We start from the raw sequence: 24092 nt of genomic DNA on the forward strand, positions 1-24092 counted from the left end.
GTGTGCTATAAATTATAGTCAAATTTTATTATATGCTTTGCTTGATTATTTAGATTCTTATTATCTCTTTTGAATTAACTTTATAAGTTGTCAAAGGGAAACAAAATGCTTAAACTCATAAAATTATGAGTTTTATATGAACAATGAGTGCAGACGTACCAAACAACACAGGGAAAAAGTCAAAGGAATGATGCATGACTGGAAAGGTACTCCACAAAAATGTCCAGTTCAGAGAAAACATGTTAATGCTGCAATGTAAAGATCCTGTTTTCTTTTACAAAGTCTTCTACATTCAACAAGCTTTCTAAGATATTAAGGTCATTTTTGGTTAAGTACAAATAGTCATCCCACAGATATTCTAGGGACTTTGACTATTTGGGTGGACTTCTAGAAATTTAATATTGTCAAGTAAACTTTTACAAAGCTCCAATACAAAAATTAACCTACTTCTGAAAGTAGTAAAAGTTTATCAGCATATAATGGGACCCCAGATTCTTTGATTTGTTACAAACATTTTCACTTTTGTTTTTATAGTTGAGATTTACCCAGAGAGTAGCAGCTTATTTTTATAATTTTTTTTTTTTTTTTTTTACTTCCACTACTATTTTCATCTATTTTTCAAGTTCTTTTTCAGACAGGAAACCAAAGATATTTTTTCAGGTTCACTGGCCAATTTGATGCAGACTTCATGAGTTAAGAGTGCCTAATTCTCTTATCACCAGACAGCAAAAGATAAGGGGTTTGTTTCTTTGCAAAATATCTCTTCCTTTTCCATTTTATAAATTCATTGTAAAATGAGCATTTTTTTCCTTGGACTTCACTTACCTTTTTTAACTGTGCTTCCAATTTGCTACATTCTTCTTTCTTTTGTTCAATGGCTATTTCTAGAGATTTTAATTTGGAGTCCCTTTTCAGCCCTGCTGAGGCTAATGAAGATGCATGTTCCTTGAGGTCAATTAAACTAGACTGAAAGGAAAGAACACTAGTAAGTAAAACACCACAATTTCTACTAGTCTTTAATTTGATTACATTGTTTCTCTGCATAGTAGTAAAGTGTGCATTAGACAGAAAGGGTAAATATAGTCTTACTAAGGTAACAATAGCTGGCTCTGGCCAGGAAATTAAAATTGGCCAGCTTACAGAATCGAGCAGGATCTAATTGCAGTAGAATCAATTGTGACCAAATGGTGTGGTCAGTAAATGCATGTTTCATGTCTCAAAGTCATGCTGATGATGTAAGTCCCAAGGTGGTCTTTACATGTCATGGCAAAACAGACACCCCGAACCTTCCATTTACATTTATTGCTGTCAAGTCATGCAGACTCTAAGATAAATATGAAAGAAAATACTAACTCTAATGCTTTCCCCCCCAAAGGGCAAATTAAATATAAAAGAAGAATCTTGTTAAGTTTTTATCAAATTCCATTTCTTTAATAGAAAAATAACCCACAGTTTCTTAGATATCTTCTATAGAATCAAAGATAAAATTATTTTATAATATGTATTTTTTTAAAGATTTTATTTATTTGACAGAGAGAGATCACAAGTAGATAGAAAGGCAGGCAGAGAGAGAGAGAGAGGGAAGCAGGCTCCCTGCTGAGCAGAGAGCCCGATGCGGGACTCGATCCCAGGACCCCGAGATCATGACCTGAGCCGAAGGCAGCGGCTTAACCCCCTGAGCCACCCAGGCGCCCCAAGATAAAATTATTTTAAAATTTAGAGTAGACTTTACGTCCCAGTCCTTTGTAAATCCTAATTTAACAGATATAATGAATCTCCCCAATTCAGACATGAGTTTGCCTACATTATTCCACTCATCAATCATGCTCAGAAGCCAAGAGATCCCCTGGATAGTCTGAATTTCAAAAAGTAAAGTAAATATGTGCAGATACCATGGAACATAAATTTGCTTAGCTAAGAAGGCAATGTCTATTACCAAACATGAAATGATTAGCAGCATCTAATAATGTATCCAAAATATTCAGGTATTATCCAAAATCAGACTTTGTGAGTTTCCTTTATATCACTTCGCAGCATCTAGAAGGACACTAAGCACACAGTGACCACTCAGTAAATGATAATACCTAATATTTTGTGTCTGAGCTACTTCCTGGGCCTTGGAATAATCTTGTTGATGATAATATCACCGTCACTCAGCAAACTACCCAGCTCCTAACAACCCTCTGAAGGACAGAGCAGCCACTCTCATCTTTCAGATCAAGAAACTGAGGGTCACAAGAACTATCTTCTCTAAGGTTCCTGACCTATTAAAGGAAGACAGAGGTCTCAAACCCAGAACTCTGACTCCGATTTCAATGCTCTTTATCATACTACTCCCACAGAAATAATAATAGACCTTGCAATCTAGGCATTTTTGTCATGACGAAGGTGATTATCACCCCAAATAAATTATAAGCTGACAACAATTATATGTTGTTTTTCTCTATACATTTTAAATTGCCAGGTCTGATAGCTTTATGCATCAACTTGGCTAGGTTATATAGTCCCCGGTTACTCAATCAAACACTAATCTAGGTGTTGATATGGAGGTATTTGGTAAATGTAACTAAAAACTATCGTAAGTTGATTTTAAATAAAGGATATTATTCTCCAAATCTGGGTGGGCCTGATCCTATCAGTTGAAAGGCCTTAAGAGCAGGACTGAGATTTCTCTGAGAAGGAAGAAATCCACCTGTGGACTGCTGTGCCAGTTTCTGTCTGGAGTGTTTCCGGCCTGCCCTTCCTGATGGCCTACCCTATGAATTTCAGACTTGCCTAGCCAGCCCCCATAACTATGTAAGCCAATTCCCTGCAATAAACTTCTTAACATGGTTAAGTTTCTTAATACAGTTCTGTTTTTCTGGTAGAACCTTGACTGACACACCCATCCCACTGGCAGGCACATTACTATACAGGAACAATAAATGTTTGCTGAAATGCTTGTCTAAAATCATACAAGGTAGGCACTATTTACAAAATTATTTTCATTTAAAGCTATGCTCAACAACATCATCAAGATCTCTTTTCAATCATATATATATAATTGAAAAGATATATATATATTTTTAATCATATATATACACATATATATATATATATATATATTTTTTTTTTTAAGGTCTGGATCCATGAGTAACACAATCAGTTACTCAAATTGCAAATGAGATCAAAGCTTCTGTGCATTCTGTTATATACAAACTACAGTAATTATAGATCCCCTAAGTCAGATTTAACAGTGAAATAGTAGGAAGAGAATTTACATTCTTCATTTTCCTATCAAAGAAATAATCTCTTTTGAAAAAAAGAAAAACAGCGCACTTACATTTTAGGGAACTTGCATTTTGTTTCTATTACTCATGAAATCTCCCAAACTTAGATTCCTCATTTAGACAGTACTTTAATTTGTACAGAATTACCAAAACCAAAGGCTGAGTGCTGGAAAATGGACACCTATGCGTGGTACAGCCAATAGGAGGAAAGAATCTGTGATAGCCCTAAGGAGATGGACATTTCCTATGGACAAAAGTAAGTGTGAAGGGGCCAGTTGTGGACAATAGCACATATCTCAGAGTTTTGGAGACTGAATAAAATAACATGCAATGCTGCTTCTCAAACTTCTCCATCAACCTATCCCTAAGTAAACTAAAGGAGATAGAGGTATCTATCCCTCAGAGCATGGGGAGTATAGCCCTACCCATCCTCTCCATAACCCCCAAACAAAAAATTTCTTTGAAGTATATTGTTTTACTTAGAAAATGCAGGTAGGATTTGTATTCTGCATTCATGTTTGCTCTAGCATGAAAACATTGTTCTAAATTATTTACCATAATGTAAAATCGATATTCCAAAAGAATCGTCACATTTAACCTATACTTTGTGTCTAGCATGGTACTGTATCCTCTAACCTGGAAGTATTCAGTGATCTGGTTGAGCAGCACAGATCAATGTAAAGCACCTAACACAAGGACTGGCATTTAATAGACCCTCAGTAAGTGCAGACGTTGTTGTTGTTATTATTATTATTGATATTGTTGTTATCCCAAGCAAAACATCATCGCACAGTAAAAAATTACAGAATCCTCTAAGCCACACAAATGTGGTAAGACATCAAGAAAACTTTCAAGGAGCTACATTGTATGCAGTGAGAGTAGAGACGAAGGCATAAGGCATCCTGATAAAGGGAGTTACGGTAAATATTTTCCTTTGAACTCCAATGGCCTTGACAAGGAAAGGTAACTATGTCCCCAAACCTTCACACAGACCCTCAAACTCACTCTCTAGTCTCTTGAGGCTCCTGAGAATGGGACTATCAGCATGGTTCATTTGTTTTTTTCAGAACTCACCTCTTTTTCAGTCAGTTCAGCTTGTAAAGCATTGACCTTTTCTTTCAGATCTTTGTTCTCTTTTCGGAAAGATTCTATCTCTTCTAGTCTTTCCCGATCATCTCTCTCCCGCTGTTCTTTCAAACGCTCAATTATTCTCTCCTGTGAGGCAATTATCAAAAGAGAAGTGAGAAGCAATCAGTGTGTATGTCAAGGCACACTACAAAAGGAAATGGGAGGCAATAAATGTAAGAAATGCTCTACATGAGTCAGCACACGCAAGAGAGTTAAACTTGTGTTTGTGAAGACAGGCTGTGCTTAACAGCATTTGGGAAAGATAATCAATATGGCTTTTGGCTTACTAATAAAAGTCAGCATCACAGCGTTGCAAGGGATCTTAATGTTCAAGGTCTGAGGCTGTTCTTGGTTCATGGTGGTACTTGGGAAATTCCAAAAGCAGCTCCAGAAGGTTTAGGCACCAAGACTCTAGGTTTATGAAAGACTAATGGACGAGTGGAAGAAGGACAATTAACCTCTTGGTTTGACCTTCTTTGCTTGGTTTTCCTATTGGATATCAAAAAAACTTCCTTGGTTCCTGAAGATTCTGCTCTGGCTAGAAAGGGGATCTAAGCAGGGCAAGACCTAGGCCCTTCAGGACTTAGGTCTGAACTAATAGCGAGAACTTGAAACAAAATAAAGAATGAGCTCATTGGATAAGTGATTTGCCAGTGTACCTAGAGAAGGCCATTTTTCCACCATAATTTTCCAATGGCTTCTTGGCAATCAGTAGAGACTCCAACAAAACATTGCTTTAATTTGACAAAGTTAAAATAGCAGCTTTCCTTTACTGAAAGTTTCTTACATGCTAGGAGCTGCGATGTGCCATTCTTCATCTAGACTTCATCACAACTGCACGGTCTGAGCCAGTGCTACTAGTAACAGTATGGTAGGAAACCCAGGCCCAGAGACCGGCTAACTCATCCAAGGTGACCCAGCACATAAACAGAAGGCACAGCCTAGCATCCAGGGCTCTCTGAGTCTTAGCCATGTGCATGAGACCCCACTGCCAAAAACAGATGCATGGTACCAGTTAAGGAGGTCTGAGAACCTTGCGTCCCCTGACTTACATGCTGAAATGAAAGCACTGGTCTGGTAGACGTAGTCTCCAAAAATGTGAAATCTAACCAGAATCAAAATAAAAGCCTTCTTCTTTTTAAGTAAAATTGCATTGGGGTAAAGTTTGGACTAGATTTCCTAAAATTTGTTTCAAATTACCCAACACATATTTGAACTTCCTTTAGGATGGCAACATAAAAAAATACTGGTGCAACAATTACTCTTAAGGATCCTGATATTATCTTTTATATTCTTATAAGTATGTAGTATGAGACAAGGCCTGATTTGTAAGACAACATAAAACAGTATATGATTCAGGGGGAGGTTAGTTTGAACACTTAGCCTGTGATTGAAGCCCCCCTAGGGAAGCAACTGTTCTACCCCGATGACAATAATTTATGTATCTAATGCTCTCAAGGAAAAAAAGAAGTATCATTATTGTTTTGTAATTAGCTAAGAACACTTTAAAATGAAGTATATTATTATAACAGCGGGGGTGGAAACAGAACAAATCAGTCTACTAATTGTCTACATTTGTTTCTTCTTGATTCCGATTATAGTCCTATATGACTTGCCTGTGACACTGGTGAGTGGATAATTATGCCATCGACAAAAAAAGAAAATAGCCTCAGTGCACAGGAAGTCTCTCAAGGGCTTTTAAAATTTTCAGCAGCTGAACCCTCACTGCCTTATGCCTACACTCATTGCAAAAGCATCACAACTGGTCACCCGGCCACCAGGCCCTGTCCATGCCATCACTGCCACCACATGAGCTGTTGGAATGACATTTTTTTAAGTCCCAAACTGTGTCACCTCACTGCTTGGAAACTTTCCCAGGAATTGGTCTGGCTGGATCATGTGGCCTTTATTCCCACTCAGTGCCCTTCATATGGTTTTTCTGTATGTCCATCCTCCCAGCCTAGCTTTCCAAATGGCAGCACTCAAATCCTATGACTCTTTTAACTCAGGGCTGAGCAAACTGTCTGGCATACAACAGGCAATTAAAGAAGCTGAAGGAAGGAATAAGAGGAATAAGAACTCAACTTAGGGACTGTCTTAGCTTCAAAGGAAGGGAAATAAAATTAAGTATGTGTGATAACATCCAGAAGGTGTCAGAGTCATTTGGTAAGTAGGTTGATTTGCTCTAAGCACTTATACTATTGACTGGGCATCGATGACAAAAAAAATCAGCAAGCACTATAATGTTTTTAAGTGTTATTGATGATTCAATACTACAAAATATTTCTCCGTCAATCACAAAACTAATTTAACTGTCAGCCACGCAGGGCCAGATGTCAAAAACATGTGTTAAAAGGCCCTAATATGCCATGATCTACTTGATTAACAACTAACTTGCAGAAATTCCAACAACGTGTTCTTGTTTTAGTCTTATTTGCATTGGCAAGTATTTCTTGCGCACTCATCTGGCTCTGCACAGGTCTAATCTATTTGTGCTTTATCACTGAGCGGGAACTGAATTACAGCAGCCTCCGGCTCTGCTATCTGCCTTTCTCAACTGCTTATCTGCTATGTGGCTACAGCAAGGCTTGGCGAGACCAGCTTTATAAATCCTGTGGGTTCCGTCTCTTGAGCTTCTGTGTGTCAATCCTAGAACTAAGTCATACTCAATCTTAACTTGCTAAGTGGCATTAGTTTTTGCACTGTGAATATGTATATAAATTCTCAGAAACTAAAATGAATAATACATTCTCCAAAGGTCATAATTCAAGTGGAATGGTGAATAGTGCCTAATAGGTTCCATTCATCAGCCAAATGACAGCAAATAATTAGATGTTCTTATGAGTCCATGATTTTTAATTAATAATTTTATTTTTTGTACCATATCTTGTTCCAGGAGGATCTGTTCAATTAAATGTGGATAAAACTGGAACTTGTGAGGGAAGGGCCACTAAAGGTGATCGTGATGTTGTAAAAACAACAATTACTAGAAGGTTTGAGTTTCAGTCACATTCCATCACGGGTGAGCTCAGTGGCCTTGGGATAGTCCAGGAAAGCAACTTAGACAGATGAGAGGTGGCTTCCTGGAACACTGGGTTGAGAAGTTAGCATGCACAACAGTATCCATGACATCTACCTAGCACCCAGAAACAGGGAATTGTGCTGCATCTGTTGAAAATTTTCAGTTCTTTAAAATGGAAGAGTATAGGTTTGGTATTTCTCAAAGTGTGGTCATTTGACCACTTTCATTAGAATCACTCGCATACTTTATTTAAAAATCACAGGTTCTGGGGCGCCTAGGTGGCTCACTCCTTAAGCATCTGCCTTCAGCTCAGGTCATGATCCCACAGTCCTAGGAATGAGCACCATATCAGGTTACCTGCTCACTGGAGACCATGCTTCTCCCTCTCCTCCTCACTTGTGTACTCTCTCTCGCTATCTCTGTCTCTCTCTCAAATAAATACATAAAAAATCCTTTTTTTAAAAAGTCACAGATTCCTTGGACCCATGGAAAAGCAACTGAATTAGAATCACTAGGAAACGGAACCCAGGAAACTGTATTTTATGAAGCTCCCTAGATGGTAAGATTATTTGGATACACACAAAAATTTGATACTGGAATAAATACTTAAAAGGAATCCACTATTTTTCTCCCATAATGAAGAACCTTGCCAGTTCCTATCTGATGTTTTTGTCTGTGCTTTTCAAATACACTAACATTCTGATTTTGTCACCTTTTGAAAATTCCCTTCAAATGAATTGATCTGTGTTTGCTTTTAATCTTCATTACTGTGGAAGGCTAAAAGTCAGATGCAAATATAGTCTGAAAACTAAGAGCTCCAGGCCAAAGCTGGCCTACCTCACATTTGGCTTGAGCATCATGATATTTTAAAACCTGAACTTGAACGGCTTGAAGTAGGTCAAGGACTCTGCCACTTGTCACAGTTGCCAGCAGTCCCTACTGCCTCACACCAAACTCACTTCCCTCATTTTTGTTCTCTGCCTGGCTCTTAAAGGTATCTAATTACTCAACTCCTCATCTACTGCCCAGTTCAGATTTCATGCACCTGAGATTGTGGATCAGCAAACTGAATAATTATTATCAAGGTGGTTCCAAAGAGAAATGGAACTTGGATGTCAGCTAATTTAAATGTGCATTTTGAAAATAACGTACTAAGAGAAGAGGCTTGCCCCACGTGATGTAACTCTCAAGTGGTGGCATGAATATAAGGGGGGCAGACTCCCACAGACCTCAGTCTTCCTTCCCAGTCATCCTCTCAGTCTCAAAGGAAGTGCTTAAATAAAAGAAATAGTTTCAGATTTGGGAAGTGTTTTGGGATTTAAACAAGAATAAATCAAATCTTAATAGGGCCAGGGGAAAAAAAGATAAAATCCTGCCAAGTAATCCATGACATGGAAAAATTATATGGTATATGTTTACTTCTGTAACACTGCAGAAAGAAATTGAGAGGTAGTAATACACTGACATCATATCACTCAAAAACTGCAAACAAGATACATAATCATTAATATTTTTGAACCAACATTCCCTCATTCAAATTTTTACAAACAAAATTACTACAGAGACTTTTGGTAGTAAATTCTTTTTTTTTTTTTTTTTTTTAAAGATTTATTTATTTGACAGATAGAGATTACAAGTAGGCAGAGAGGCAGGCAGAGAGAGAGAGAGGAGGAAGCAGGCTCCCAGCCAAGCAGAGAGCCCAATGCGGGGCTCGATCCCAGGACCCTGGGATCATGACCTGAGCCGAAGGCAGAGGCTTTAACCCGCTGAGCCACCCAGGCGCCCCTTGGTAGTAAATTCTTAAGAATTTAAAAAAAAGTATTTTCCCAGAAGAATCTATTTATTCTTTTATGTTTTCAAGTAAAATCACATATCTTTATAATTTAATATTAAAGTTATAATGTTATAATTTCTATCTAGACATAGAATAATGGCTCTTCCTTTTAGCATCTCGATTTTTTTATGTAGTGCTGTGGCTCTCAGACTAGAGTGAACAATCACCAAAGACTGGATGTTCACTCCTGGAACTTGCTAAAGTACAGAACCTAGGCCCTCTCAAAGCTCTGGTTTAGTAGGTATAGATGGAGCCTAATGATTTAGATTTCCAACAGGCACCTTCTGGTGATTCTGACACAGAAGTCAAAAAAGCCTTCTTTATACTGTTACGCTGAAAAAATTAATAAAAAGGGGGGAAAAAAAAGCCTTCTTTAGATACACTGGCTTAAAAAAAATCTGTGGGTCATTTAATTTAATGCATTTTTTCCAACAAATTTGAGGTGCTGGGAAAGAGAATTACTTGCCAAGGTCATCCAATTAGTGGCAAGCCTGGGACTAGCTCCTACGCAGGTTTCCTTCCACTTGACTTCATTACTACAGTTCATGGACTATGATAATGGGGAATATAGGAGATAGGCAGTATAGCTCCCAAGTCCACATCCTTGACTACTGTGTAATACAGCTTCTCAGGAAGCTGAATTCCTAGAAGAAGAGGAATTAAATCTGCAGAAAGTAAAGAACATTACAGCCTAGGTAACAGTGTGGGCAAAGGGTCTGAGAAAGGAAGGAACATGGCAAACTTGAAGATCTAGGCCAGCGTAGCTAGAATACGGAAAATGAGGGAAGAGAGATGGGGGATGAGGCTGGGAAAGAAGGAAGGAAGACAGAAAAAGAGGGAAGGTAGAAGAAGGGAAAGAGGGAAAAGCAAAGAAGGGAGGGAAGAAAAATAAGGAGAAAGGGAAAGAGGATGGGAAGGGGAGAGGAGTAAGGCAGGCAGACAGAGAGATAGCTGATCAGATACGAGTCAGATCAGATGAAGGGGTGGATCGTATGTGCCAGGTTAAGGATTTCAGTTGTCATCATCCTAAGAACAATAACAAGCTAATGAAGGTTTTTAAGCAGAGCCAAATATGATGGGATCAGTTTTGCATTTCAAGGCTCTCCTGACTTATTTAATGTGCCAAGTATACTGAGGAGGGCTAACATGGGAGTGGGAGGTCCATCTGGGAAGAAGGGTAGTGTGAGCACAAAAGTGGGCACATTTAGATCATCTCCTCCCAACCATGCCTCCCTAAATCCTAACACCTCCATTTTTCAGCCCAAGCTCACCTTTTCTGACAGAGCCTCTTCAAGTGTTGCTAGTGCAGTATCTGTATTACTGGAATCCGTCTGCAAGGACTTCACTCTGTCTTTCAAATTGGTTAGTTGTTTGTCTTTATCCCTAAGTTGTTCTTGTAAGTTTTCAATCTGAAAATAAAGATCACCATACTTAATGCATATTTTATAACATATCCAAGGCCAAGATTTCTGAACTGGACCTGTTTTTAAAACATAGACCCCAGGTTACAGACATTGTCAGAATTGAAGTTACAGTGACTTAGAATCAAGACCATTTTGATGAGACCTCATCTTTCCATGTAAGTAAACTTTGTATTTAAATGGTTATACAGATGAGCAGACTATCTCTTTCCATACTGATGCAAGCCCTTCAGACATGTAAGCATTGCTATTTCTACCTATTTATGTCCTTCCTACCAGACCGGTCCCTAATCTAATCTCCGTTACAGTGAATCAGAGAAATACATTAGCAGGATTTTTTTCATTCAACGAAAAGTCATGCATTGGGTGCCCATTCTGCATCAAGCACCATATCAGTATATGGCAGAACCTATGTAGTCATTCACTCACTCCTTTACTCAGTATTAAATTTTGTGATATGCCAAATGTTGTCAAGTGGCTGTTTCAAAGTAACCACATGAAAAGCCAAGTAGGTTATCATCAGTAGACTGTTAATGGGAAGAACTTGTGATATAAATCAAATGTAACAAGTACTAAACACTCCACTTGGCAACTAAGTCATGTGCTGGCAACCAACCAGCCACTTTTATCCACTATCTGCAGCCTGAAATAAACACACCAAATAGCTGATTATAACGCCTGCCCATGAGCAGCAGCAAGGACCTTTCCTGGGCATTGCGTACATTACCATTCATTTTTTTATTCTCTGCTTTCAAACCATGTATTTCTTATCTAAAGATTAAAAAAAGCCCACTGTACAAACAATTTATTCATATTAAGGGTTTTAAAGTGACAAGTAAAAAAAGCAGTACAACTCTAAGATAAGTCCATTCAAAATATTTGTATTCTGCACCCAGGCTTTCGCAGGAAATCATTCCAAATGCATGTTTAACAATGTGTGACTTAAACAAATTTTTGGATTATTTGATTCATTTAGCATAAATCTGGAATGCAACACAAATAATGACAGCAATGCAGCAACAACAAGGAGGAGAAGAGGGTGACAATTGAGGTGGCAGTAGTAGCAGCAGCAAAATGAACGCAAAAACAATGACCCCGCTGACCCTCAACTGGCAGAACATGGGACTTGGTTAATTTTTCCAATGACTACAAGGGATTTGAACTAACAGAGAAGGCCTTTTTCTCTCACCTCCTTTCTTCTCCCTTCCCTCTTCCTTCTTTCCTTTCGTTTCCCACCAATGCATCTTTTGAATAAGACATGCTTTTTGCCTTGAGACAGACATCCTGGAAACTCAAGTTATACATCAAATAATTAGCTTTCTCCTCAACAAAATGCAATGTATTCCTGCCCACCTACCTCTGTGAAAATTCACTCAAAAGGCATAATCACCTGCAGTCAAAACAAAGGCTTTCTCCATTCCAGACAAGCATTCACATGGTTACACAACACTGTAAATACATATATGGGTGAACAAGAATATGGATGGATACATGTCAGAATGATACTTGTTATATAAAAGAAGCCAAGAGCTGAAAGGACTGGCTCTTTAAGGAGAGGGTGTGCTATTATTTTGAGTACACCCACACCCACAGATATATTTATATACACAAATATATGTAAATCCATGGTGGTTCCAAGCAAACTCATTAGGCACCCCCTGTCACCCTAGGAGACAGTGCCCTGGACAGGACGGAGTATACCTTCTCTCAGGGTATCAGCCCTGGGTGAGTGGTAGGTCCTGATTTCAAGGGATTTTGGGCACTGGAAATAGGGGCTAAAGTAGACTAGAAGCCTGTGAGAGACTCCTTGGGACCTCCCTAAATCACTGAGAGGACTGAAGAAGTTTAGGGCCAGAGTCCTACCGGGTAATATAACACTCTGTATTTTCTGGTTTTCTGATAGAAGCCATCCTAACGGGTAAGAGATGGTGTCTCCTGATAGTTGATTTGTCTCTTTATAGTCTCCTTATACCTTGATTTTCATTTCCCTAATGACTAATGATGTTGAGTGATCTTTTCATGTGCTTACTAGCCATCCGTATATCTTCTTGAGAGAAATGCCTATTCAAGCCCTTTGCCCATTTTTGAATCACACTGTTTGATTTTGTTGTTGTTGCTGTTGAGTTTTAGGAATTCTCTATATATTCTGCATATTAATTGCTTGTCATATATATAATTTATAAATATTTTCTCCAATCCTGTGGCTTGCCTTTTTAATCTGCTGATATTGTTATGATGTGTAAATTCCCCCATTAATACTGCTTTCTCTACATGCCATAAGTTTTGGTACATTGCACTTTTGTTTTCATTCAACTTTAAGTATTTTTTCATTTCTCTTGTGATTTGTTTTGATCCATGTATTTTTTAAAAGTGTGTTGTTTCTGACTTAAAGTCTGTTTTGTCTCTTTCAGTTACTACTTGCATAGAACATTTTTCTCCATCCTCTCACTTTCATTCTATTTGTCTTTGGATCTGTAGTGACTCTCTTACAGATGGCATGTAGTTGGATCATGGTGCGGGTGGTGGGGAGGGGTTGTTTGTTTTCTTGTTCTTAGTCCATTCTGCCAATGCCTGTTTTTCAATTAGATTTTAATCTACTTACATTTAAAGTAATTACTAAAAATAAGGGGTTTATGTCTGTCATTTTCCTATTTGTTTCTGTAGACCTTATAATGTTTTTGTTCTTCATTTCCCGCATTACTCTCTTCTTTCATACTTAGTCGATTCTTTGTAGTAAAATGAGTAAATCTATAATCATTTTGTGTCCGTGTATGTATATATTATTCTACAGCTATTTTCTTTGTGGTTACCATGGGGATTACTTGTAAAATCCTAAATTTGTAACACTTAATTTTAACACTTTGAATTTATACCAGCTTCGCTTCAGTAACATACAAAAATTCAGCGATTTTACAGCTCCACCTCTAGCAGCCCTTTTGGTTGCTGATGTCACAAAATTCTGTCTTTATACATTGTGGATTCCCAAACACAAATAATAAATTCTTTTAAATACATTAGCATCTTACCTAATGTAGAAAATGAAACATAAAGTTACAAATCAAAGTTCCAATTATACTAGTTTTTAGTCTAATAGTTTTTGTAAATATATTACTCTCTTAGGTCATGTAGAAAACAGAAAATGGAATCACAAACTATTATTACAATAATACTAACTTTTGTAATTACCCATGTACTTACCTTTATTGAGATATTTTGCTTTTCACATGGCTTTGGGTTATCATCTAGTGTCTTTTCATTTAACCCTCAGTGACTTCTTTAAGCATTTCTTGTAGGACAGTTCTAGTGGTAACAAACTCCTAAGCTTTTATTTATCTGGGAGTATCTTAATTCTTCCCTCATTGTTTTTTTTAATTTTTTTATTTAAGTTCAATTTAATTAACATGTAGTGTATTATTAGTTTTCAGGGTAGAATTTAGAGATTCACCAGTTGCATATAACACCCAGTGCTCATTACATCAAGTGCCCTCCTTAAAGCCCATTACCTAATTACTCCTATACATCCCCCTTCCAGCAACCCTCAGTTTGTTTCCTATAGTTAAGAGTATTTTATGGTTTGCCTTCTTCTTGAACAGCTTTGCTGGATATAGGATTCTTGGTTGACAGAAGTTTTTGTTTTTTCTTTTAGCACTTTGATTATATCGACCCACTGTCTTCTGGCCTCTGAAGTTTCTGATCAAAAGTCTGATTATAATCTTATTTAGGATCACTTGTAAGTGACACTTTCTTGATGTTTTCAAATGTATCTCTTTGTCTCTAGATTTCAAAAGTTTGGTTATAATGGATCTTGGTGTGGGTCCCTTTGAATTTATCTTTCTGGGAGCTTACTGAGCTTCCTGGATGTTTATATTCATGTCAAATTTGGAAAGTATCAACCATTATTTCTTCATATATTCTCTTTGCCCTTTTTTCTCACTTCTCTTTCTAGGACTCTATAATATGTGTATTGGTCCATTTCATGATGTCCTGCAGATCTCTTGGGTTCTGTTCATTTTTCTTCAATCTTATTTCTTTGTTTCAAGTCCATTGATTCTTCAGGCTGTTTAAAGTTGCCTTTAAATCCTTCTAGTAAATTTTTCATTTCAGTTATTATATTTTCCAGCTCCAAAATTTCCTTTTGGTTTGAGTTTTCTATCTTTACACTGATGTTTCCATTTTGCTCATACATTCTTTTATTTACTTCTCCCACATATCCTTTTTCTTCTTTGAGCATCTTTAAGAGTGTTTTAAAATCTTTGTCTATGGGGCGCCTGGGTGGTTCAGTGGGTTAAGCCTCTGCCTTCGACTCAGGTCATGGTCTCAGGGTCCTGGGATCGAGCCCTGCATCGGGCTCTCTACTCAGTGGGGAGTCTGCTTCTCCCTCTCTCTGTCTGCCTCTCTGCCTACTTGTGATCTCTCTCTCTCTGTCTGTCAAATAAATAAATAATCTTTAAAAAAATAAAATAAAATCTTTGTCTAGTAGATCTGCCATCAGGTCTCAGGGCCAGTTTCTGTTATTTTTTTTTTCCCCCTTTGATTCCTACTTTCTGTATGCCTTGTGATTTTTATTGTTGTTGAAAACTGGATGTTGTAACTCTGGAAATCAGATTCTCCCAATTTCCCAGGGTTTGTTGTTTTTTCTTACTGTTTTTATTGTTTCAGTTTGTTGTTGTCATTGTTGTTGAAGGCTATCTCTGTGGCAAAGATCAGTCTGAGGTATAAATATAAGGTCTTTTCAAGTCTTTTCTGAGCCCATGTCTTTTCCCAGATATATGTCATCATTTTCTAACTTTCCTTCTATATGCAGCTGCTCATGAATGTCTTAATCTTCAATGTATGGCTCTCAAAAGAGAAGAAGAAAAAATGAATGAAGAGGAAAAGGACTGCCATTCCTTTAAGTCCCCTGGAAGTCAGTTCAGCAGAGGAGCAGGAGCTTGCCCCAACATGGGGAGGTGCAACAACAATGGCTTCTGACTCTGACTGTACCTCAAGATCAGAAGCAACAGTCAAAGATCAGAACACAGAACCTTGATAACTGGAAGGTGGGGTTTTTTGTTTGCTTGTTTGTTTGTTTTTATTTGTTTTCGTTTTTTGCTTACCCTGGCTCTTCCAAGCTGCATGTAGGCTGCTTCAGGCACACATGTTCGGCTGCCTGTCAGTTGGCTAAAGGGTGGGAAATGGGTAGCTTCCACTGTGTTAACAGCTAATATTGACCAAAATTAATGCATTTTACCATCTCAGCCTTCCTCTGGAACTTGCAAGCCTTCAGTAGACTCTAGAGTTCCAACATAGTTACATCAGTCAGATTCTGACAGTGCAATCATTGTCTAGATAGAGAGAGACATTCCTGGTGCCTCTGACTCCTATATCTTCCTAGAATCCTCCTCCAGAAATACTCTTTGCACACCAAGGAAAAGGCAAAACTGGTTGCTAGTATAGGATCCACTAAATCATGGATTTAAATACAAAGATTTAGGGGCACCTGGGTAGCTCAGTCAGTTAAGCATCTGCCTTCAGCTCAGGTCATGACCCCAGGGTCCTGGGATGGAGCCCCATGTCAGACTTCCCTGCTTCCCCCTCCACCTCTGTCCCTCCCCCTGCTTGTGTGCCCTCTCACTCTCCCTCTCAAATAAATAAATAAAATAAAATCTTTTTAAAAATAAAATACAAAGCTTTAAATCAATCCATTGTATTGGATTTCTATTACTGCATGAAATATTAGCATAAATTTTGTGGGTAAAAACAACATGAATTTATTGCCCCACAATCTATAGAGCAAAAGTCCAAGCATGACATAATTGGTTTCTCTGCCTACGGTCTCAGAAAGCTGATATCAAAAGATCAATCAGGTTGAGCTCTCATCTGGAACTTGGGGTCCTCTTTCAAGATAATTCACATTGTTGGTATTACTCAGTTCATTGCTGGCTATTAACTAACAGATGCTCTCAGCAGCTAAACCTGTCTTAGATCCTTGCTACATGACCCTCTCCATCTTCGAAGCTAGCAACAGAACACTTTTTACATGTAAAATTCCTTCCTCCATGCTCTAAGTTTTTCTGACTTTTCTGTCTCTGACCTCTATACTCAGATTTGCAATGCTCAAGTGATTAGTTCAAGCCCACCCAGATAATGTCCCTTTTGGTTAACTCAAGGTCAACTGAATAGCAACCTTAATTACATCTGAAAATTTCCTTTTGCATAAAACGTAATCCAAACATTGACATAACACCAGGGAGCCCATGTTATGAGCGCCATCCTAGAATTCTGGGTACTATATCCATATATTCATCTATACTAAAAATACATAATAGTCTTTTAAAAGATTCCTTAAACAAAGAATTCTAAAAGAGAAATTTATCCAGATCTGAAGAATTAACTATAATGGGATGTGTGACATTTTAACATGGCATTTCTGCTGCAGTCATTCTTACACAGCCTAAAGTTAAAATAAAAATAAACTTTAAGCTTATAAAATAGTTAGGTACTATATGTACCAGACCTCTTCACTACAAGCCAGGCATTGTCCTAAATACTTGGGTTTTTTTAGAACATTTTATAATGAGATAATTGAGATTTCCATGCAGTTGTAAGAAACAATATAAAGAGATCCCTTATACTTGTTAGCCAGTTTCCTCTAGTAGTAAAATCTAGCATAACTATAGCACAGTATCACAACCTGGAAATTGGTGTTCATATAATCCATTGATCTTACTCAGTTATCACCATTTTTATACACACTCATTTTATGTGTATGTGTGTGTGTCTGTGTGTGTGTCTGTGTACTTAGTTCTATGCAATTGTATCATTTGTACAGATTCATGTGACCACCACCAAAGTCAGGATACAGAACAATTCCATCCCCCAAAAGATTCCTTGTGTTGTCCTTTTATAAGTGTATGCACTTATCTCTGTCTCTGTACCCACTTATCCCCATCTCTAACCCCTGCCAACAATGAATCAGTCCTCCATTCTATAACTTTATCATTTCATAAATGTTACATAAATATAGGCACATGGTATATAATATAACCTTTGGCATTGTTTGTCTTTCCCACTCAGTATGAGTCTCTGGAAGCCCATCCAAGTTGTTATGTCTATCAATAATTTTTTTTTTATTATTATAGCTTTTTTTTTTTTAATTCTTTATTTATTTATTTGACAGAGAGAGATAACAAGTAGATAGAGAGTCAGGCAGAGAGAGAGAGGGAAGCAGGCCCCTGCTGAGCAGAGAGCCCGATGCGGGACTCGATCCCAGGACCCTGAGATCATGACCTGAGCCGAAGGCAGTGGCCCAACCCACTGAGCCACCCAGGCGCCCCATGTCTATCAATAATTTGTTTGCTTTTATTACTAAGTAGTAGTCCATGGTATGGATCTACCAGACTGTTTAACCATTTATGTGTTAAAGGATATTTGGGTTGTTTCTGGTTTGGGACTATTACAAATAGGCTACTACAAACATTCATGTGTAAGTTTTTCTATGAACATAAGTTTTCATTTCTCTGAGATAAATGCCACCAGAGTAAAATTTCTGGGTCACGGGACTTGAAATTTAGCTATATAAGAAATTGCCAAACTGTTTTCCAGAGTAGATGTATCATTTTATATTCCCACCAGCAATGTAGGAATGATCTAGTTTTTCTACATTCCCACTGACACTTTTGGTGTTGTCATTACTTTTTGTTTTAGTAATTCTGATAGATGTACAGTGACATCTCATTGCAGTTTTATTTTGCATTTCCCTAAAGGTTAATGATTTTGAACACCTTTACATTTGGTTATTTTTCATCTGTATGTCCTCGTCAGTAAATGCTCTTGACTTTCAGCCATTTTCTAATTGGATTGTTTTGGTTTTGTTTTACTGTTGCCTTTTCAGAGTTCTTTTGAGAATATTCTAGACACCAATCCCTTGTAAGATACATGGTTTACACAATTATTTTCTCTCAGTCTGTAGCTTGTCTTTTCATCCTCTTAACAGGATGTTTCACAGAGCAGAAAGTCCAATTTAGAGTTCATGCTTTTAATGTCAATTCTGTGAAATCATTACTTAGCCGTAGATCCTGAAGATTTTATCCTATTTTTCTAATACATTTATAGGTTCATGTTTTACATTTAAGTCCATGGTTTACTTTGAGTTAATTTTTTGTATAAGATGTGAGGTTTAGGTCAATGTTCAATTTCATTTGCTATAGACGTCCAGTTGATCAAACACTATTTGTTAAAAAAAAAATTTTTTTTTATAAAAAGCTTTTTTTCCTCCATTGAAATGTCATTGCACCATTGCAAAATATCAGCTAGGCATATTTGTATATCTAGATTCTCTATTATGTTCCATTCACCTATCTATCACTCCAATAATAGGAGATTGTCTTGATTACAATAGCTATACAGTAAAGGTTAGTATCACTTTTTTTTTTCCAAGAATGTTTTAAGTTAATCTAGGGCTTGTGCATTTCCATACAAAAAATTATAATAAGTCTGTATATGTTCACCAAAAACCCTTGGGATTTTGAAAGGAATTTCATTAAACCTATAGCTCAATTTGGGGAGAAGTGACACCTTTATATTCTTAGTTTTTCAAACCATGAATACAGTGCATATCTCAAGTTGGTTAGGTCCTCTTTGATTTGTTTTATTAACATTTTATAAATTTCAGCATACAGATCCTGTACATGTTTTGGTAAATTTATTTCTAAGTATTTCATTTCCTTTGGAGTTATAAATGAAATTCTGTCTTTAATTTCAGTTTCCACATATTCATTTTAGTATATAGAAATGTAATTAATTTTTGTTTGTTGATCCTATATCCTGACATTTTACTGAACTACTTTATGAACTCACTAGGAAGTTTTTCTTTTTTCTTTTTAGACACTTTGTGATTTTCTATATAGATAATCATGTCATATGCAAAAAAGGATGGTTTTATTTTTCAATTTTTTTTCTGATCACAGTGGTGAGAATTTGGAGTACTATGTCACAACCTTGCCTTTTACCTGAATTTAGGAGAAATATATTTAGTCTTAGTAGTGAAAGACAGGTGTTAGCTGTAGACTTTTTTGCATAAGTTGCTGACCAAGCTAAGATGGTTCTCCTCTATTCCTAACTTGCTTAGGGTTTTTAATCATAAACGGGTGTTGAATTTTATCAAATGCATTTTCTATGTTAAATAATATGATCACATTATTCTTTATTCTGTTCATATGATGGATTACAATGATTGATTTTTTTCAAGGACTGATTTTTAAATGTTGAACCAACCTTGTATACCTGAAATAAATCCCACTTAGTCATGATATAGTATTCTTTTTATACATTTTTGCATTTGATTTTCTAATATTTTGTTGATAATTTTTTTTCTTATTTTTTTATAAACATATAATGTATTTTTATCCCCAGGAGTACAGGTCTGTGAATCGCCAGGTTTACACACTTCACAGCGCTCACCATAGCACATACCCTCCCCAATGTCCATAACCCCCCGTCCCCTCTCCCAACCCCACCTCCCCCCAGCAACCCCCAGTTTCTTTTGTGCGATTAAGAGTCACTTGTTGATAATTTTTTATTTAAATTTATGAGACATAGTGGTCTATGGTTTTGGTTCTGGGGGATTTTGCTTCTTTTTATTGTATTTTTCTGTTTTGGGTATCAAGGTCATACTAGCCTCATAAAGTAGTTGAAAAATATTCTCTCTTCCATTTTCAGGAAGAATTTGAGTATAATTGGTGTTAATTCTTTAGCTGTTTGGTAAAATTATCCACTGAAGCTATCTGGGCATGGAAATATCTCTTGTACGAGCTTTTAAATTGAAAGTTCAATTTATCTAATGGTTATAAGATTATTCAGGTTATGTATGTCATCTTGGTTCAGTTTTGATAGTTTGTGGTTTTTGAGGAATTGGACCATTTCTATTCAGATGTCAAATTTATGAGTATAAAGCTGTTTGTAATAGTCCTCTATCAACTTTTTAAAAAAGATTTATTTATTTATTTTAAAGAGAGAGGGAGAACACACATGTCTGTGAATTGGGGGAGGGGCAGAGTAAGCAGACTCCTCACTGAGCAAGGAGCATAATACAGGTCTCATCTCAGGAGCCATGACCTGAAATCATGACCTGAGCCAAAACCAAGAGTCAGACGCTTAACCGAATGAGCCACCCAGAGTCCCCTCCTCTATCAACTTTTTAATGGGTACACAATCTGTAATATTTCTTGCTTCTTTTCTGATATTGATGATTTTTATCTTTTCTCTTTATCATTATTGCTGGATTTTCCTGATTTTCTCTATTTCCATGTTTTCAATTTTATTGATTTCTGCTCTACTATTATTCTTCCTTATACTTGCTTTGGTTTTATTTTGTTCTTTTTCTGGTTTATTGAGGTAGAAACCTTGATTATTCATTTGCAACATTTCCTCTTTTTTTTAAGATTTTACTTATTTATTTGACAGAGATCACAAGTAGGCAGAGAGGCAGGCAGAGAGAGAGAGAGAGAGAGAGTGAAAGAGAGAGAGAGGGAAGCAGGCTCCTGCTGAGCAGAGAGCCTGACGCGGGACTCAATCCCAGGACCCGGGGATCACGACCTGAGCCGAAGGCAGAGGCTTTAACCCACTGAGCCACCCAGGCGCCCCATTTCCTCTTTTCTAATGTAACCATTTTAATGCTACAAATTTCCCTCTCAGCACTGCAATAGCTGCATCCCACAAATTTTGATATGTTGTATTTTCATTTTCATTCAGCTATATATATTTTTTTCCTTTTTACTTCATCTTTGAGGCATGGATTAATATTCACTGAGAATCTTTGTGTCTTTTAAAGATTTTTATTTTTTTTAAGTTATCTCTACACCCAACATGGGGCTCAAACCCACAACCCCAAGATCAAGAGTCACACAATTTACCAACAGAGCCAGCCAGGCACCCCTACTTAGTATCTCTGAACCATGGATTACTTGTAAATCTCATATCCTTCTATTATTGAGTTCTAATTTGATTCCATTATAGTCATAGAATATACTGTATGAATTCAATTCTTTTAACTATGGTCAGGTTTGCTCTACAACCCTGAATATGCTCTGTCTTAATGCACATTACAAGAACACTTGAAAAAAATGTATAGTTCACAATTGTTGGGTAGAGTGTTCTATAAATGTCAATTAGCTCTTGCTAGTTAATAGCTATTCAGTTCATCTGTATCTTTGCTCATTTTCTATATGTAATTCTTTCAATTGCTGATAGTATCTATAATCATCTATAATCATGAATTTGTGCATTTCTCTTTTCAGTTCTGTTGGTTTTTATTTCATATATTTTGTTTGGTGCATACACATTGAGAATCACCATATCTTCTTGGTGGATTACTTCTTTTACTATATAATTTGTCCTATTATTCCTAGTAATTTTCTTTGCTCTGAAGTCTGCCTAATCTGATATTAATGTAGCTATTTCTCCTTTTTAAAAAGTAATGTTAGGAGCACCTGGGTGGCTCAGTCGGTTAAATGTTCAACTCTCGATTTTGGCTCAGATCAAATATGTAAGATTTAGCCCTGTGTTGGGTTCCATGTTAGGCATCCAGCAGCTTAAGATTCTCTATTCCTCTCCCTGTGCCCCCTCTTTCACACTCTTTCTCCTTCACAATTTCTCTTAAAAAACAATAAGTTAACATGATATATCTTTTTCCATTCTTTTATTTTCAACCTACACTGTCATTGTGTCTGAAGTGAATTTCTTATAGACAGCATATAATTATTCAGGGTTTTGGGGAGTTTTTGTTATGGAGTTTTTCTGGATCCAGTTGGATAATCTCTTTTAATTGGTATATCTTGGCCATTTACATAAAGTAATTATTGATACATTAGAGTTTAAGCCTGCCATTTTATTATTTGTTTTATGTTGATTTCCTCCATTTCTTTTATGCCTTCCTGAGGGTTACTGGATAAATTTTTAGGATTCCATCTTCATTTACTTGTACTATTTTTGACCATATAGTTTTGCATATTTTCTTAGCAACTGCTGTATGAAGTACAATTTACATATGAAACACGTCATAACCTACTGATATAAATGTTTTACCACTTCAAGTGAAGTACCAAAATAGCACTTTCTTAGGTCCTTTTTATCTTCCTCACTTTTTAAATCCAGTTGTCTCATTATTTCCTCTACATGCACTGAGCACAATAGATATTGCTATAATCTTTCCTTCAAATGTCAAATGTGATTTTTAAAAATTATAAGGATGAAGATAGTTTAAAATATTTAGCCATATTTTTTCCATTCCACTCTTCTTTCTTCTTTTCTGAAGTAAAATCCTGCTGTTACCATTTCTGTGCTATTTAGAGAGAGTTTCCTTCAGCAATTGTTCAAGGGTAGAAAGGCTAGTGACAAACACTCTTAGTTTTCCTTTGTCTAAAAATGTCTTTATTTCCCTCTTCATTTCCAAACGATAGTTTCACCAGATAGAGAATTTACAGCTGGCAGTTTTTTTCTTCTGTACTTGAATAATATGCCAATTCTGTCTGGCCTCCATGGTTTCAGATGAGAAATCCAGTCATTTGAATTGGTATCCATCCCCCTATAAATACTGAGTACTTTCTCTCTGGTTGCTCTAAGATTTTTTTCTTTGTCTTAGTTTTTAGAGGTTTAATTGTGATGTGTCTTTGGGCTTATACAATCTGGGGATCACTTATCTTTTTAAATCTGTAGGTTTATATCTTTTGCCAAATTTGGGGAGTTTACAGCCATTCTTAAATATTTATTAGCCCCATATTCTTTCTGATCTCTTTCTGGGGCTCTGATGATATGTTAGAGCTTTCATTATAGAATCACAGTTCCCTGAGCTCTATTCTTTTATTTTCCAGTCTAGTTTTCCTCTGTTGTTTAGATTAAATTCTAGTGATCTGTCCTCAAGTTCACAGACTCTATCTTCTGTCATTTCCACTCTACTATGGAATCCTTCCAGTAAGGCTTTCTATTTTTTCAAAGGAATTTGTAATTACTTGTTCAATCAGTTTTATGTAAATGCTTGAAAATTTTGTCAGATAATTCCAATACTTGATTCATCTTCATGTTGGCATTAGTTGTCTTCTCTCATTTAAATTGTAACTTTTCTGGTTCTTGGTATGAAAGTAATATTCTATTGTATCCTGGACATTTTGAATATATGTTAGAAGATTTGTTTTGTTTTGTTTTCCTATTTATATCTTCTATTTTAGCAAGCAGTCACCTCGTTTCAGTTTAGCATGTGGGTGCTAGCTGACCTCTCGGGCTTGCTGACATTGCTGCTAAGGACAGGGCAGCTCACTGCTACCAGGGACTTGGGGGCCGGGAATAGGGTGACCTGCCTTGACTTCACTGATGAAACTGCTGTGGGCAGCTTGAGCCTGCCACTGCTGGCAGGTGGGAGATGGGGAATGTGTTGATTCAATGGA

The 24092-nt window shown here is 36.8% G+C and overlaps 1 protein-coding gene across 14 annotated transcripts in view; it reads right to left on the bottom strand.

Moving 5' to 3' along the window:
• ERC2 (ELKS/RAB6-interacting/CAST family member 2) overlaps window positions 1-24092 on the bottom strand; it is a 924700-nt gene that overhangs the window by 470280 nt on the left and 430328 nt on the right. For all 14 annotated transcript variants that reach the window (XM_045991216.1, XM_045991229.1, XM_045991215.1 and 11 more), the window contains 3 exons: window positions 10525-10662; window positions 4344-4484; window positions 826-966 (listed from right to left, as the gene is read on the bottom strand). In XM_045991216.1, the coding sequence (XP_045847172.1) occupies window positions 826-966; window positions 4344-4484; window positions 10525-10662 (420 nt within the window). The remainder of the gene's footprint in view (window positions 1-825; window positions 967-4343; window positions 4485-10524; window positions 10663-24092) is intronic.

This window comes from Meles meles, chromosome 20 (assembly GCF_922984935.1).
Source record: "Meles meles chromosome 20, mMelMel3.1 paternal haplotype, whole genome shotgun sequence".
In the NCBI taxonomy this organism is placed as follows: domain Eukaryota; kingdom Metazoa; phylum Chordata; class Mammalia; order Carnivora; family Mustelidae; genus Meles; species Meles meles.